Raw genomic sequence first — 16,114 nt, 5'->3', positions numbered from 1 at the left:
ATCAAGCAAACTAAGTTTTCTGTCTACGCTGCTGAGATCTTTGAAGCTTCCTACTTCTGAAGATGCCTTGTTGCATTAAAGATTAAGTGTCATTTTTTGAATAAATATGGCAACCAAACCAGTTAAGTGCTTAGGTAAATACAACCCCAAATGCACCTTCACCAGGTGACCATGTGCCTTGGTAAAAATCAAGAAGTACTGATGCCTCTACGTGAATGCAACTTCATTTGCCAGAGCACAGTACTTACTGCCTACTAGAGGCTTAATTACTACCCACCATCCTCATCTTGGTTGGGTGAACATCTGCATAACACAACCCACACAAATTCTATGTGGTGGTCTTGCTACTACCAACTGAAATTTAAGCATTTTAAAAAATGTGAAATACTTATTATGAAGATCTTTGGGGAGGGTTTTTTTGTTTTTGTTTTGTTTTGAAATCTGTCAAATTTTTTTAAGATTTTATTTGTCAGAAAGAGAGAGTGAGAGAGCAGCAGGCAGAGGGAGAACCAGACTGCCCGCTGAGCAGGGAGCCTGATCAGAGACTCTTCCAGCTGAAGACCCTGGAAGCAGGACCTAAGCCATGGCAGACGCTTAACCAACTGAGCCACCCAGGGTGAAGAAGGGTGTTCTAAAGTCCTTAAAATACTTCAAAATAGTGTGAAAATAAAGTTTAACAACATTTAACTACTAGAGGGGTTCCGTTTGAGTCTCTTACTCCATATTAAATACAACTAAGGCAAACAGTGCCACTGAAAATTGAAGAAAACTGTCATTCTAAAGTACAAGGATTACAGAGCAAGTTTAAATACCTTTCAATTATCTGGAAAAGTTAAGGGAAAACAATACCTTCCACAAATAATTTTCCAAGTTTCATCTAGGTTTCTAGAAGGCTATCTGTAAAATCTGATGTACATTTACATATATACACATGCATTTGTGACGGAAAGTGCTAACTTACAGTGGAAACAAGGTTTGCATGGATTCACTATAAAGACTATTTCAGTGACCATACTTAAAGTACTGGTATGATCAAAAAGTTGTTGAAAAGCTAGTATTTCTCATTCAGACTGTCCAAACAGTCAAAACATATGAACTAATCTATAGGGAGCCATACAGGGTTTCAAAAATTTAAAACTGGTAATCAAAGTTAATTTTTAATGATAACATATTCATAGAATATTCTGAATGAATGAAAAATGTCATTAGCTGTAAATGCCACACTCCTGGTAAGTACACTCAAAGGCATTTAAATGCCTCTACCATCTAAAGATAACAGTTGAAATGTTTCTTATATCTGAGAGAATATATATATTTTCTCACATATATGTATTTTTTATATGAGAATATTTCATATATTCTCTTCTCTTAATTATTGAGTTGCCAAGTGCCTGATCAAGGCAATCTTCACATGTTTCAATACTTTTATTTAGAGTTCACTGCCATCCTCCTCCTTTCATTTCCTGACACCAAATTAGGGTATAATGAGTCATTTTTGGAAGACTTTATTTCTAAAGGTAAACAATTATGAACAGTGGAAAAATTGTTTTATTCCATATAGTAATCTGGTTAAATTTTTCCTTCATGGCTTCTATTTACCCCTGCAAATAACCTAACTTTCCAGTGGCAACACACCAGCATGGTCCAACTAGGTCAAACATGAAGTACTAATGATTTCTAGAACCCAAACACAAAAATTAGTGTTTTTTTCCTTTAATATGAGAATTAGATTTTTAGAAGCAATATTCCATTGTTATCATAGGAATCTATTTAAAAGACTTTAGAAAGAACAAGACTAAATTTATAATGGTAAATACTGATATTCCCAAAATTTCACTTGAAATTAGTTTTCAGTGCCATAAAACAATTATTCATAAAAATTCCTAAAACATAGTATGTAAAACAAGTCACAAGTTCATTTTATGATTTTTCTAGAATAAGTATCCAAATCTGTAGAAAAACGTAAATATCACCTTTATTAGTATTTACACTTAGTTCTGTAAACAAAGTTGGCAAAAAAGAAAAAAACTAAGTAACTTCCATACCTATTTATAAAAATTTCAAGAATATGATCTTCACCACTTCGGAAAGTATTTAAGTCTAAAAGCCAGTAAATGTAGAAGTTGAAGGAGAAGAGAAAAACATTGACAACAAATTACTTGAATTTTCTTCTTCCCAAATATCCAGAACATCACAAATGCTGCTGTTTTCAGTATAGCTTGTGAAACCCAAAAATTCTGACTTCTCTTCACTAGTCTGAAACAAGTCTAATAGAGATTGTACTGGGGTACTACAAATTCTGTTTCCTTCTTGTGTAATAAGATATTCAGGTCTTTTCTTATCTAATTCCACATTTGGTTCCAGATTTTCTTTTTTATTTCTTCCTAATAATATTTTCACTTTCCGATGGATTGTACCAGAAGGTAAGCCATCCATATTGTTGAAGTCACATTCATTGGGCTCCTCAGGGGGACTTCGGGATGGGGTCTTTGCCTTAATTGTTAGGTGCTCTTGTGAACTGTTTACTGCTAACAGACCAGAATCATGACTAAATATTGGATGAAGGTCCTTTTCCTTCAGATCCTTTGCTGGAAAAAGCACGGTATCTGACTTCTGTTTTGGTTGAGATGCAGTACTATCCATACTGAAATTAGAAACTTGTACAGATGTCTTTAGCCTACATGGACAATGATCTACCCTTAGTTCTTCTAAGTCACTTTCATTTGTCATTAATTTATGTTCAGAAACATCAAGGATGCATTCTGGTTTATTTTTATGTGGAGGTAGATGTGCAAAATTTTGTTTTATGTCATTTTCACCTGTATTTAACATGGAACATTTAGTAGTTACTTTTTCATTGAGTCCTCTCAATTCACTTGAGGAGTGGGGGATGCATTCTGAAATAAACAGAAACTTCTGTTCAGGTTCCTGGATTTCTTTATACAGGAAATGCTGCTCAATTACCTGTACATTATTTTCCTTGAAGTCTTTCTGAGAAATACGTTGCAATTCTTTTGGTTCAGACTTCTTCAGGACACTTGTAGTAATAGGAGAAAGTGATCCAATACTGTATTTTATTCTTTATAAAACAAGAAGAATAAACATTAAATTGCTATAAAAAATTCCTGAGTAGCTTAAAGTCAAACTAATAATCTTTTTTTTTAAAGATTTTATTTATTTATTTGACAGAGAGAGATCACAAGTAGGCAGAGAAGCAGGCAGAGAGAGAGAGAGGAGGAAGCAGGCTCCCTGCTGAGCAGAGAGCCCGATGCGGGACTCGATCCCAGGACCCTGAGATCATGACCTGAGCCGAAGGCAGTGGCTTAACCCACTGAGCCACCCAGGCACCCAAACTAATAATCTTTTAAAACTATTTATGAAACTTAAATTTAACTTAATATTACAAAAATACTGAAATCTTAACAGTTAGCCAAATATACTTCAGATGTTTTTCATAATAAAACTTTACAGATACACAGCTGAAAACTCAAGCCGTACAATACACTCTATTCTCATCCATATTCTTCTCCTTCCTCCCAGAGGTAATTACTATCTTAAATGTAGTGTTTAAAACTCCTTCATCCATATAACTCAAAGGAAGATGAAAGTAAAGGGATTTCGTTTTGCTCTCAATTTCGTTTTCATTATCCTGAAAAATATCCTAACTTCTATGCTTTTACATTAATATCGTCTCCTCATTTTACTTAACAATGTAGAAAATGAGTATTTAGACAAAATAATAATCCTGATGTTTCACACATGTGACCTGAAAACCTCCTTCTTCAGGGAGTCTCTTAATATCTTTGGAATGTTAGTTTGTACTACACAATCCTAAATTACGTATTACTAGCTCACTACTGTTATTTTATGTTATACATGTCACAGATAACACTATAGAAATACAGAATTCAGTCTGCCCTTTTAGAACCAGCATGGACACTTCTATATTTATTTTGTTTACATGTTTATGTAGTTTTCTAGTATAATACTAGAAAAAAAAATAATACTAGAAAATACTAGCCTCTAGTGTTTTCTCTCTCTCCTTTAATGTCTAAAGAGGTTTAGGTGACTTGCACACAGATAAAAATTGTGCAGATAATTAAGGAAAAACCAACTTATATGTGAAGTACTAGTTCAAAATTTTGATGCAGATTAAATTTTTAGGGAATTCTAAATTCTTATAGTAGCCTATATACTTTTTATAATTAAAAATATGGGCGCCTGAGTGGCTTAATTGTTAAGCCTCTGCCTTCAGCTCAGGTCATGATCCCAGGGTCCTGGGATCAAGCCCCACATTGGGCTCCCTGCTTTGCAGGAAGCTTGCTTTCCTTCCCTCACCCTCCCTGCCTGTGTTCCTGCTCTTGCTGTCAAATAAATAAATAAAATCTTAAAAAAAAAAAAAAAGTTGAAAATATGCCTCCTCTCCAGATATCATATTATTAAGTCAGTCATGAACAACTATTCTGAATGTTACAGAAGAAAGAAGTTTAGGTAACCGTTCTACCTAGATATAGTAAAGGCTTTCTAGTCAATTTTCAGAAGCTGTACCTTGGTATCTTATTTTCTAGTCTTTATGCCTTAACATTAGTCTAAAAATAGATATAAGGACTGAATAACCTAATGATTTATCATCAATTTCAGCACTTCAAAGAATTTTTCATTTTGGATTTATGGGAACAATCTAACCAGGACCATTTATTCAACTGTGCAGTAAACTGTCAATGAAGAGCATTGTATTCACACCTAAAAGTCCTGTCAGTACCATTAGTAAGATTTATTGGAAAGAAGAATTTAAGCAAAAGTACTTGGTGAGAGTATAAACAAGCCTTAATGGAGGTTAAGTGAAGAAAGGCTTATTTAAACTCCTTAAGATTAACTAAAAATTCTAGTTTTTTAGTCCAAGTAAATGGTAATCTTTATGGTCCTAGACCAGGGGTTGATAAACTTTAAAGAACATGGATCAAATCTCAAGTTTTACTGGAACACAGCCATACCACCCATTGACTTACATATTGTCTGTAGCTGCTTTCATTGTACAATGACAAAGCTAAGTGGCTGAAACAAATGTCATGGTTCACAAAGCCTAAAATATTTACTGCCCAGTTTTTAATAAAGAATTTGCCAACCCCTCTTTTAGACTATAACATTAATATGAAGACCTTAATAATAATCTAAAAGTAAGCACTTCTGGTAGTGGAGAGGGGGTGGAAGGGGAGAGAAAAGTAGTAATCAGTTCTTAACCAAATATACATTCTAAAAATATATATCCCTTCGAAGAACAGAAAACTTTGGATTTATTTTTAGTTCAATGAAATTGTTTAGAATTCTGTTAAAATTTAAAACTTTGGCTGACAAATTACCTTTTCTTTTTCGGCATGTCCCTTTCATATTCCACAAAATCAAAAATTAACTTAGATACAATATCATCAACAACTTGATAGTGATTACTCTGTGCAAAGTTTCTGTGTTGCTCACTTAGAAGATGCTGGAACAAAATCAAAAAAGCATTTAATAAGTCATTTAATTATATTCTTGTTAATTATATTCTTAAACCAACAGATGCCTTTTTGTTTTCTAATATTTCCATGCCCCTAAAATTAGGTTTCTAATAGCTACTCCAAAGAAATATCCTTTACTACAATTTCAAAGGATGTTAAGTAAAATAAATTTGTGGTTTAAATGGAACTGAAAAATGAACTACATCAGGAAATGAAGATAAAGATGGAGAAACACAACAGAAACATTTAACATTTACAGTATGCTAATATTGAGAAAAATCTTCCTTTTTATTTTATCCTTACACAATTGCCACTAAATAAATATGGTAGGTCTTATAAAATATTAAACAAATGAAATGTTATAATTTAACATGTAAGATTCCAAAACAAGAATCCAGAAGGCAGGTTACAAAAAAATGAAGTACAATGAATGCTGTGAAGTATCAAAAAAAGGGAAAAAATTTATTATTGAGGAACACATTTGAGAATGAGCAAGTAAAGGATCTCAAATTACTCAATGCGTATAATGGAGAATATAAAAATTATTCTCAGTTTTTTTTTTTTTTTTAACTTGAACGGTAGTTGACAGTTTCTCAGTCTAAGAGTGGTGAAGAACAAAAGTAAACAAGCTCAGTTTACTGGGATAAAACTCAAAAGAAATAAAGTTCCTGCTACATAGGTGGAATCTCCAGGCTAATTCTACTGTTAGCTGATCAGAGAATGGCACCTAGAAGGCTGTAACAGGACGATCACGCAAGTACCTCATTTCTGTCTCTCTAGTTTCATGTAACTTTTGATGATTTGATTGTATTTCCAGAAACTAAATTCTCCAGTGATCACAAATAGTATTCTGGACTATTATACTTGCTTACTTGCAGAATTTACCACATACAAGTTATCTATGCCCAGTAATGTTAAATGAGAAACGATTAAAATTTAAAAAGAAACATTAAATAAGTTCAGATTCCATTTATACACATTCTTTGGAGAAGAAATCTCCAACTTTTATGTAGCTGCTCCCTTCCTCCACCTACCCCTTATCATTTACCCTTTTTATGTCTTAAATATTACTTTCTCAATTGAGCTATGTCCCTCATCCTACCTTAAGAACTCCCTCATTATTACCATTGTACTGTACATGCTACTTTTGTGACACTATCACTATCCTACTTGTAAATGTACTGCTTTGTATCTGTCTTCTCTGTACATGTCTGCCTTGTTTGTTGTTGCTTAATCTTTGGTAATCCAATTTGCTAAATGAATGCCTTGATACAGGTGGAAATGAAGCACTGTGAAATCTAAGATTCAAAAGACAAAGGAATATCTTATTTTCAAGACTAAGAAATATAGATAAAACAACTATAATAAAAAATGATTTTGGGGCTGCCTGGGTGGCTCAGTGGGTTAAAGCCTCTGCCTTCGGCTCAGGTCATGATCCCAGGGTTCTGGGATGGAGCCCCGCATCAGGCTCTCTGCTCAGCAGGGAGCGTGCTTCCTCCTCTCTCTGGCTGCCTCTCTGCCTACTTGTAATCTCTGTCAAATAAATAAGTAAAATATTTTTAAAAAATGATTTTAAAATATCAACCCCAACATCTATTATTCATTTTCCTTCCTGTGTCAATCAGTGATCAAGGTTTTCATTTTTAGTCCCAACATTTTCTGAGCATTAAAATAAATTATAAATTTGTATTAAGGAAAACATCCATTATAAATTTTTCTATTGTAGCAACAGCAAAGTAATATTTTGGGACAAATCAATAATTTAAATTTCAAAATGATTTTTTGGGAGGGGAAATATTTGGGGTAATTTTAGCTTCTGATTTAAAATAATTCTAAAGTAGCCATATTTCTCTCTGTTATTATATAAAGAAAACACAAAAAACTAATACAAAATACTAATATATTTTGAGTTATAAAACAAACTTCAACTTAGAGCCTAAAAAGAGTGGGTTTACTTCTTAGATATTTATAAATATTATTCTTTTTCCTTAACTTTCCCACCATCTTCTATCAAACCAAGCACTAAAACATACATCTCTACTGAAATTAACAAATGAAATAGCAACAGCTAAAATTTAATAAATTAGCACAGAGCCTGCCACTATTCAAGGTCACAAGAACAGGAAACCAGGATTCAAACCTAGACCGCATGGATCCAAAGTTCTTGTTGTTTGTTTTTAATCACTTTAGAAACCATAAATAGTTCTCATCTTCAAAACTGTATCTTCATCCCATGTCCCCTTCCAGCTATTCTATTTCTCTTTCTGCTACTTCAAAGAATAATCTCTACTTTCTTCTCATCCTACCATTAGTAAATCACATGCCCATTTTTTAATTGCTCAGGCCTGAAGCATCTTCTACTCACTCCCAACTTCCAATCCCCTGGCAAATTCTCTTTGCCCCACTTATAATTATATCCATAATCTGACCCAGTCTCATCACTTCTGCCAGGCCACCACCATTAGTTGAGTGGCTTCTTCAGTACTAACAATTAAGTTTAATTTAGCACTCCTGCACTGCTTATTTCAAAATCCACAAGTCATATTCCCTCACTTCCTAGGTTTCTACTCAAATATCACTTTATCAGTTAGCTATTCCTTGTCTAAATAAATAACTACACACTCTTTCTGGCTTCAGTTTCTTATAGAACTAATCTAATGTTCTCTACATATACTTAATTACTTTCTAACTACATGGTTACCTATTTCTCCTCCCCTTTCATAGAATATAATTTTCATAAAGATAGAGAATTGGGTCTCCTGTGTTCAATGCTGCTTGTTCAGAGTAGTGACTGGTACAACATAGGTACTTAATAAGTATATGCTGAATGAATAAAAATTAGTTTTAAATATACATTTTCCCACTTTGGGTTCCTAAAATTTAAGATAATTCTATCAAGAAGAGATACATGTTATTTAGTCATTATCAAGTTGCAAACCACAATCAGAAAAACAAGCTAATATTTACACAGTAAATATTCATAGTTTTAGAAGTAACAATCCCCTAAATATAAAATCACATTTACACTTTCGAGATCTTCGTATTTCTGCAAGCAACATTCACAATATCCTTTTTTTTTCTTCTCTTTCAACTGGAGTTGAATTGGGATACCACCACGTTTATTGCCATCTGTTTGGATTCTAATAGAAATATATGATAAAAGAATTATTTGATGAACATTAATAATTTATAAAATGTACAGTCCTGACCTACCAAACAATCTGCCATAATCTCCACAGATATTTATATCAACAATTACTTTTAAATATATTTCTTTCTAAGAAATTGAGAAGAAAACTAAAAATGTAGTAATTTTTCTAGAGAATATTTCAGATCACTTAGGAGAAATAACACACTTTAATTACTTGTAAATACTTACAAGCCACCCCTCAACCTTAATTTATTGATCTAACATGTCTAAAAGTGACATATTTAGAAAAGATTCAGACTTCTAACCCAGCATTAAAAATATACAGGGGGAAAACCATAATAGTGATTACACACACACACACATACACAGACACACACACACACACAAAACCATAGCATTTAATGAATTGTTTTAAATGTCTGCTTAAAAAGAAAAAATTAAGGTTAAACAAACCTTAGTTTAACCTGAGTTTGCTTTTGGATGCTAGATGGCTTATCTACATCAAATGGACTGGAGGGCTTCTGAATAGAATAATTTATAAAAGGCATATTGTTCAGCTGAAGATAAAATGGTCTATAAAGTCTAAAAAAATAAAAAGACAAATACATGAGATTGTTTATGATAAAAAAAATACAACTGAAATCTTGTATTTCAAAATCACGGCATTCATCTGGAATCTGAAATAAATAATAGAAATCAATTAGGCTTCCCTTCTCAATTCCTAGACCTAGTATCTTTTTGTTTAATATAAGTATTTTTTTATTTTTTTATTTTTTTATTTTTTTTTTTAAAGATTTTATTTATTTATTTGACAGAGAGAAATCACAAGCAGATGGAGAGGCAGGCAGAGAGAGAGGAAGGGAAGCAGGCTCCCTGCTGAGCAGAGAGCCCGATGCGGGACTCGATCCCAGGACCCTGAGATCATGACCTGAGCCGAAGGCAGCGGCTTAACCCACTGAGCCACCCAGGCGCCCCTAAGTATTTTTTTAAATTATGGTAAAATACCCACAAAATTTACTACCTTAAACTTTTTTTTTTAAAGTAATCTCTATGCCCAAAATGGGATTTGAACTCCAAAACCAACATCAGGAGTCACATGCTCTACCAACTGAGCCAGCCAGGTACCATTTTCAAACATTTTTAGGAATACAGTTCAGCTGCATTAAGTACACTCACAGTGCTTTCCAACCATTAACATCATCCATCTGTATCCATTAAACCATAACTCCCCATTCTTCCTTCTCTGCCCACCCCTTACAACCATCACTCTACTTTATGAATCTGACTACTCTGAAGTACTTCATCAACTGGAATCTTCCAGTATTTTTTCCTCTTACTTCGCTCAGCATAATGTCCTCAAGGTTCATCCATGTATAGAACACTTGTCAGAATTTCATTCCTTTTTCTTTTTTTTAAAGATTTTATTTATTTATTTGACAGAGAGATCACAAGCAAGCAGAGAAGCAGGCAGAGAGAGAGGAGGGGAAGCAGGCTCCCTGCTGAGCAGAGAGCCCGATATGGGGCTCGATCCCAGGATCCTGGGATCATGTCCTGAGCCGAAGGCAGAGGCTTTAACCCACTGAGCCACCCAGGCGCCCCAGAATTTCATTCCTTTTTTTAAGGTTGAATTCTATGTATATACCACATCATCCATTTATCTATTGATGGACACATGGACTGCTTCTACCACTGGGCTACTGTAAATAGTGCTGCTACCAATATGCATATGCAAGCATCTCTTCGAGAGCCTGCTTTCAATTCTTTTGGATATATAACCAGAAGTGACACTGCGAGATCAGATCATAGTCCCAATTTCATGAAGACCCTCCGTACTAGTTTCCACAGTGGTTACATTATTTTACAACTGCACCAACAGTGCACAAGGGCTCCAATTTCGTCACCTTCCTTGCCAATACCTATTATTCTAGGTTTTTTGTTGGTGGTGGTGTTGTTTTTGTAATAGCCATCCAAATGGCTGTGAAGTGATAGATATCTCACAGTGGTTTTGACTGGCATTTCTGTGATAGTGAACATCTTTTCATGTATTTGTGGCAATCTGTACATCTCTGAAGAAATGTTAAGTCCTTTTCCCATTTTTAAAATCTGATAAATTGAGAGGCACTAGATCGGTTAAGCATCCCTCTTGGTTTTGGCTCTGGTCATGATTCATTGGTCTTGAGATAGAGCGCCAAGGCAGACAGCAGGGAGTTTGTGCAAAGATTCTCTCCCTCTGCTCTTTTCTGTACTCAAACGCACAAGGGAGCTCTCAATCTTTTTTTTTTTTTTTTAAAGATTTTATTTATTTATTTGACAGAGAGAGAGATCACAAATAGGCAGAGAGACAGACAGAGAGAGAGAGAAGGAGAAGCAGGCTCCCTGCTGAGCAGAGAGCCCTATGCGGGACTCGATCCCAGGCCCCTGGCATCATGACCCGAGCCACAGGTAGAGGCTTAACCCACTGAGCCACCCAGGCGCCCCAGCTCTCAATCTTGAAACAAAACAAAACCACGCCCCACAAAACTGATAATTTGATTTTCTGTTGACTTTTTTATATTTCATTTTTTTAATTGGATTTTTATTTGAGTTTCGATATAGTTAAAACACAGTTTCAGGTGCTTATAATAGTAATTCAATAAATCCCTACATCACCCAAGGCTGCTCCTGTTTGCCCCAGGCATTGTTCAAGCTATAGCTTCTATGTTGCCTCTCCATAGGCTGCTATCCCTTTAAGGGTAGGGACCCAGCTATCACTTGCCCTCCCAGCTCATCCTGTGCCAAGTCAGAAGACTTTTAAAGCTCCAGGATCTAAGTCTGAGTGGTTATACAAAGTTAGGGATTTTAAACCTCTGGTTTCCAAACCCAGACATGACAGGGATTTATCTTCTCCTAATGGGCTCCCTGGTGTTTTCATCACCTCTCTGAGTCACAGCCTACAACTCCCTCCCTTCTGCAGGCAGCGCCCAGTCACCATCTCTGCCCTTCCTCATCTCTCAAATGAGGCTTATTCTCTACATTGTTGTGAAGTTTGTTCTGCCAGTCTTCACATCATTCTCTGGTTTATTTATTTGGATGCAAGTGCTAACCAGTTGTAAACAAGGGAAGGGGTGAGCTTAAGGTCCTCCTACTCCACCATCTTCCTAAGTTCCCCCACATATTACACTTTATTAAATATATATATGATCTGCAAATATCTTCTCCCATTCTGTAGTCCCATTCCATCTCACTCTGTTATGCACACAAATTTAAAATTTTGTTATTTGTGCTTTTGATGTCATATCCAAGAAATCACTGCAACATCCAATGTCATAAAGTTTTCCCTTGTTTTCTTCTAAGGGTTTAATGCTTTTAGGTCTTCGACTTATTTTGGGTTAATTTTATATATGGTATAAATTAATGATCCAACTTCACTTTTCTGCATGTGGATATGTGTTTTCTCAATACCACTGCTGAAGACTGTCCATTCCCCACTAAATGATCTTGACATCCTGGCCAACAGTCATTTGACCTAAATGTAAAGATTTATTTCTTAGCTATTTATTCTTTTCCATTGGTCTACACATCTGTCTTTACATCATTAAAAAGCTGTTGTGATTGAGCTTTTGGAAAATTCTGAAATCAAGTTTAGGTCTTAATTTTGTTCTTCCTTTCAAGATTGCTTGGGACATTTGAAGTCCCTTGCAATTTGATGAATTTTAGGATGGATTTCTCCCCTTCTGCAAAAAAAAAAAAAGTCACTGGGATTTTCACAGGGCTTGCACTGACTCTGTAGATCACTTTGGATAGCAATGACATCTTAGCAATATGAAGTCTTCTAGTCCATGACGGTGTAATGTCTTTCCATATATTGGCGCCTTCTCTAGGTCTAATTTTGAACTGCATTTTTTTCATAATAATACACTTCATAAAAAGAGGGATTCAATACATCTTTGCCACTTCAGGGAGTACCCAAAAGAATGAATCACACATGTCTAAAGGATGAATGTCAAGAAAAAGTTATAAAATTCTCCCATGCCAAATTAATTTATTTATAGTCTTAAGATTAACCTATAAAACTTCAGAATGAGTTCAGGAAAACTACTAAATTAAATGTTATATTCCACTTTGTACACCAAAATAGTACCTACTAATATATTTAACAAAGTATAAGCAATCTTTAAGTAGTAGTTCTAATCACATGGTATTCCATTTAGCTAGTGAATAGTTATTTGAAATACTATGAAAATGAGTTGGTTTCATGATTGCTCTAAAGCAGATATCTGAAGGAACTGTGACCTATAGCATACCGAAACTAAGCGAAAACTCCTTAATTTTGGAGCAAATTTAATGCTATTTTCTGCAACTTGTGCCACGTGTGTATTAGTAGAATATAAAACTTACATACAAAGACCTAACGGTATTAGTGGAAATAGCTTAATTAGATTTTCTCTTTTAATATTATATTTAAATTACCAATCAACTTAGATACTTACTGGCTCGTATCTTCCACTTTTACAAAAGGTTTTTTGAGTCTACCTGCTTGAGAACATACAAAACATATTATTAGATATGTACAAGTCCAGGAAATTAAAAAAAAAAATACCCTGGCTAAAAAAAAAAATCCCTCCAAACTATGTACAGATCTTCCTCAATTTACAATTAGAGTTACACTTTGATAAAGCCATTTTAAGCTACAAATACATTTAATACACCTAACCCATCAAACATCACAGCTTAGCCCTAGCCTAACTTAAGAACATTCTCAGAACACTTATATTAACCTATAGGTAGGCAACATCATCGAACACAAAGCCCATTTTATAATAAAAAATATTGAATATGTGATGTAATTTGTTGAATATTGTACTGAAAGTGAAAAACAGAATGGTTTTAAGCATATTGGTGTCCACCCTTGTGACCAAATGACTGAATGGGAGTTGCAGCTCATTGTTGCTGCTGCTGCATCAGGAGAGTTTTGTATGGCAAACTGCCCACCCAGGAGAAGAGCAATATTCAAAATTCAAAGTACAGTTTCTACTGAATGTGTATTACACCATCATAAAGGTGAAAATTTTTAAATCAAACCATCGTTATGTCAAGGACCACCTGTCTCCATTATCTCTTTCATTTCAATTCAGTTTTAAGTCTCAGGTGAGCTATTATACAACATCAGTCCATTTCCACAATGACAGAAATTCTATCTACATTCTGAGGATCTTAAAATGAAAGGATTCCCCCAAAGGATCTCTGAATAGAATTCAGAAGAATCATGAGCTAAACAGGAAAAAAAAATCCAATTTTTATTTTCACAGATCTCTAACCGAAATTTAACACTTCTCCTAGTTATACATATAAGCAACAGGATCACAGTGGTCTTAGCAGTGCCTGTAATTCTGAAACCAAATGAAATACCTTCATATTAGTTTTACAGATCTCAAGGCATCATTTATACTCACCACTTCCAAAATTACAGTAGAATCACTGCTAGTACTTGTTTTAAGTGTGTAAAAAAAAAAAAAAAACCAAGTATATCTCCATTTCATAATTAAAAATTTTCAGACAACTGAATTTCATTTACTGATTTACATGTTTTTTAAAAATATTGTTCTGAAAAGGGGTCCATAGTCTCAAAAAAAAATTAAGACCTACTGAACATGTTCCCTGAAGAGTTGTTTACGTGATTTTTCAGAAGATTTTTATAAGATCTGTTCTACTTTCTAAAAGCATATCAAATACACTTAAGGATTTCAAAATACTTACTTCTTGCTTTCTGTGTGCCAGTACCTACTCTTTTTCCCTAAAAAAACAAAACAAAAACAAAAACAAAAAAGAACACTGCATTTGAAAGTACAATAAAACAGCAACTGCTCCTTTTTATCTGAAGATAATCATACAGGAAAAGAACTATATAAAAGAACTATATAAAAATATAGTAATTACTATAGTTTTTTTGGGAAAAAAGAGAAACTTGCTTTTTCAAAAATCAAGTCAAAGAAAGAAATGAAACAATGAACATAATACAAGCTCACTTTTACAAGACACCCAACAAATACCTTTCATTCTAGCTAAAATTTTTTTTGCCTTTACAGAAAGAAATCAACCAATGAGGAAAAGCTACAGTTAATAAAATAATCTAAAAATAGTTCTAAGGTTATTTTGATACCCTTACTGAGCAAACTTCTGTGACAGACTAAGCAAAGGAATTATTAAAGTATTTATAACAGTCTGTCGATTCTTGTCAAGGTGGAATATGTCCAATACAGTCAAACAATCCCACTGATTACTACTAAAATTCTGGTGGAAAATACAATGAGCAACTACATGGGGACTAAAAAGTAAACAAAAGCAAGAATATTGTAGAAGGAAGCCAAACTCAGAGAAACCACTTTAAGGGGGTATATTTCCCAACCTCTTTTTCTCACAATGTTGCCTGAAGGATAAACCTCTAATTACAGAGTTGGCAGCAAGTAGTGGAGCCAGGAAAAAGACTCTAAGGTAAGGGCAAATACACTTAAAATGACGGAGAGATACAAATTCTCAGCAGAAAAATAACAACAACAAAAAAGGGAACTGTAGAAGTCTAGTGAAGACTAGTATAGAAATCAAGTGAAAAATACATGATTTGAAATACAGAATTAACTAGATGGGCTTGAAAACAAAACAGAGATGAACAAGTGAAGTTTGGGCAAACTGGAAGACCAATGAATTGAAATCTTTAATTAGAAGAACTGAAAAAAGAAGAATGGGGGAAAAATGAATACCCAGTAAGTACCTTGTATTCTAGGCTATAATTAATATAAAAGGTCTAAATTTAGTGTTATTGGAAATGCAGAAACAAACAGAACAGTAAAGAAAAAGAATTTTAACAAAATAGCCCAAACTTTCCCAACAGATTTATAGTTCTAAGAATCTTAGTGAACAACAAACAGAAATATCTCTAAGTAGGGCGCCTGGGTGGCTCAGTGGGTTAAGCCGCTGCCTTCGGCTCAGGTCATGATCTCAGGGTCCTGGGATCGAGTCCCACATCGGGCTTTCTGCTCAGCAGGGAGCCTGCTTCCTCCTCTCTCTCTCTGCCTGCCTCTCTGCCTACTTGTGATCTCTCTCTGTCAAATAAATAAATAAAATCTTTAAAAAAAAAAAAAAAAAGAAAGAAATATCTCTAAGTAATCCAAGCCAAGGCATATCACAACCAAACTGTTGAAAACCAAAGATAAATTAAAAATTTGCTAAGTACATAGGGAAAAATGATCATTATTTATAAGAAAATAAAAATCTGGGGTGCCTGGGTGGCACAGTGAGTTAAGCCTCTGCCTTTGGCTCAGGTCCTGGGATTGAGCCCCGCATCGGGCTCTCTGCTCAGTGGGGAGACTGCTTCCCCCTCTCTCTCTGCCTGCTACTCTGCCTACCTGTGATCTCTCTCTCTCTGTCCAATAAATAAACAAGATATTTAAAAAAAAAAAAAAGAAAAAGAAAAGAAAAAAAAACAATC

General features: G+C 34.5%; 1 protein-coding gene across 1 annotated transcript in view; it reads right to left on the bottom strand.

Annotated features, from left to right (window-relative positions):
* Window positions 1-1,951: 1,951 nt before the first annotated feature.
* The window catches only part of DBF4 (DBF4 zinc finger), a 28,912-nt gene continuing 14,749 nt past the window's right edge, over window positions 1,952-16,114 (bottom strand). Inside the window, 6 exon segments of the mRNA XM_004739665.3 lie at window positions 1,952-3,079; window positions 5,361-5,485; window positions 8,524-8,638; window positions 9,103-9,231; window positions 13,119-13,161; window positions 14,386-14,422. Of these exon segments, the coding sequence (XP_004739722.3) occupies window positions 2,101-3,079; window positions 5,361-5,485; window positions 8,524-8,638; window positions 9,103-9,231; window positions 13,119-13,161; window positions 14,386-14,422 (1,428 nt within the window). The 3' untranslated portion in view covers window positions 1,952-2,100.

Source organism: Mustela putorius, unplaced genomic scaffold, assembly GCF_011764305.1.
Source record: "Mustela putorius furo isolate JIRA1106 unplaced genomic scaffold, ASM1176430v1.1 tig00003845_pilon_pilon_pilon, whole genome shotgun sequence".
In the NCBI taxonomy this organism is placed as follows: domain Eukaryota; kingdom Metazoa; phylum Chordata; class Mammalia; order Carnivora; family Mustelidae; genus Mustela; species Mustela putorius.
The sequence above is the reverse complement of the archived record's forward strand: the minus strand, read 5'-3'. Positions and strand labels throughout refer to the sequence as shown.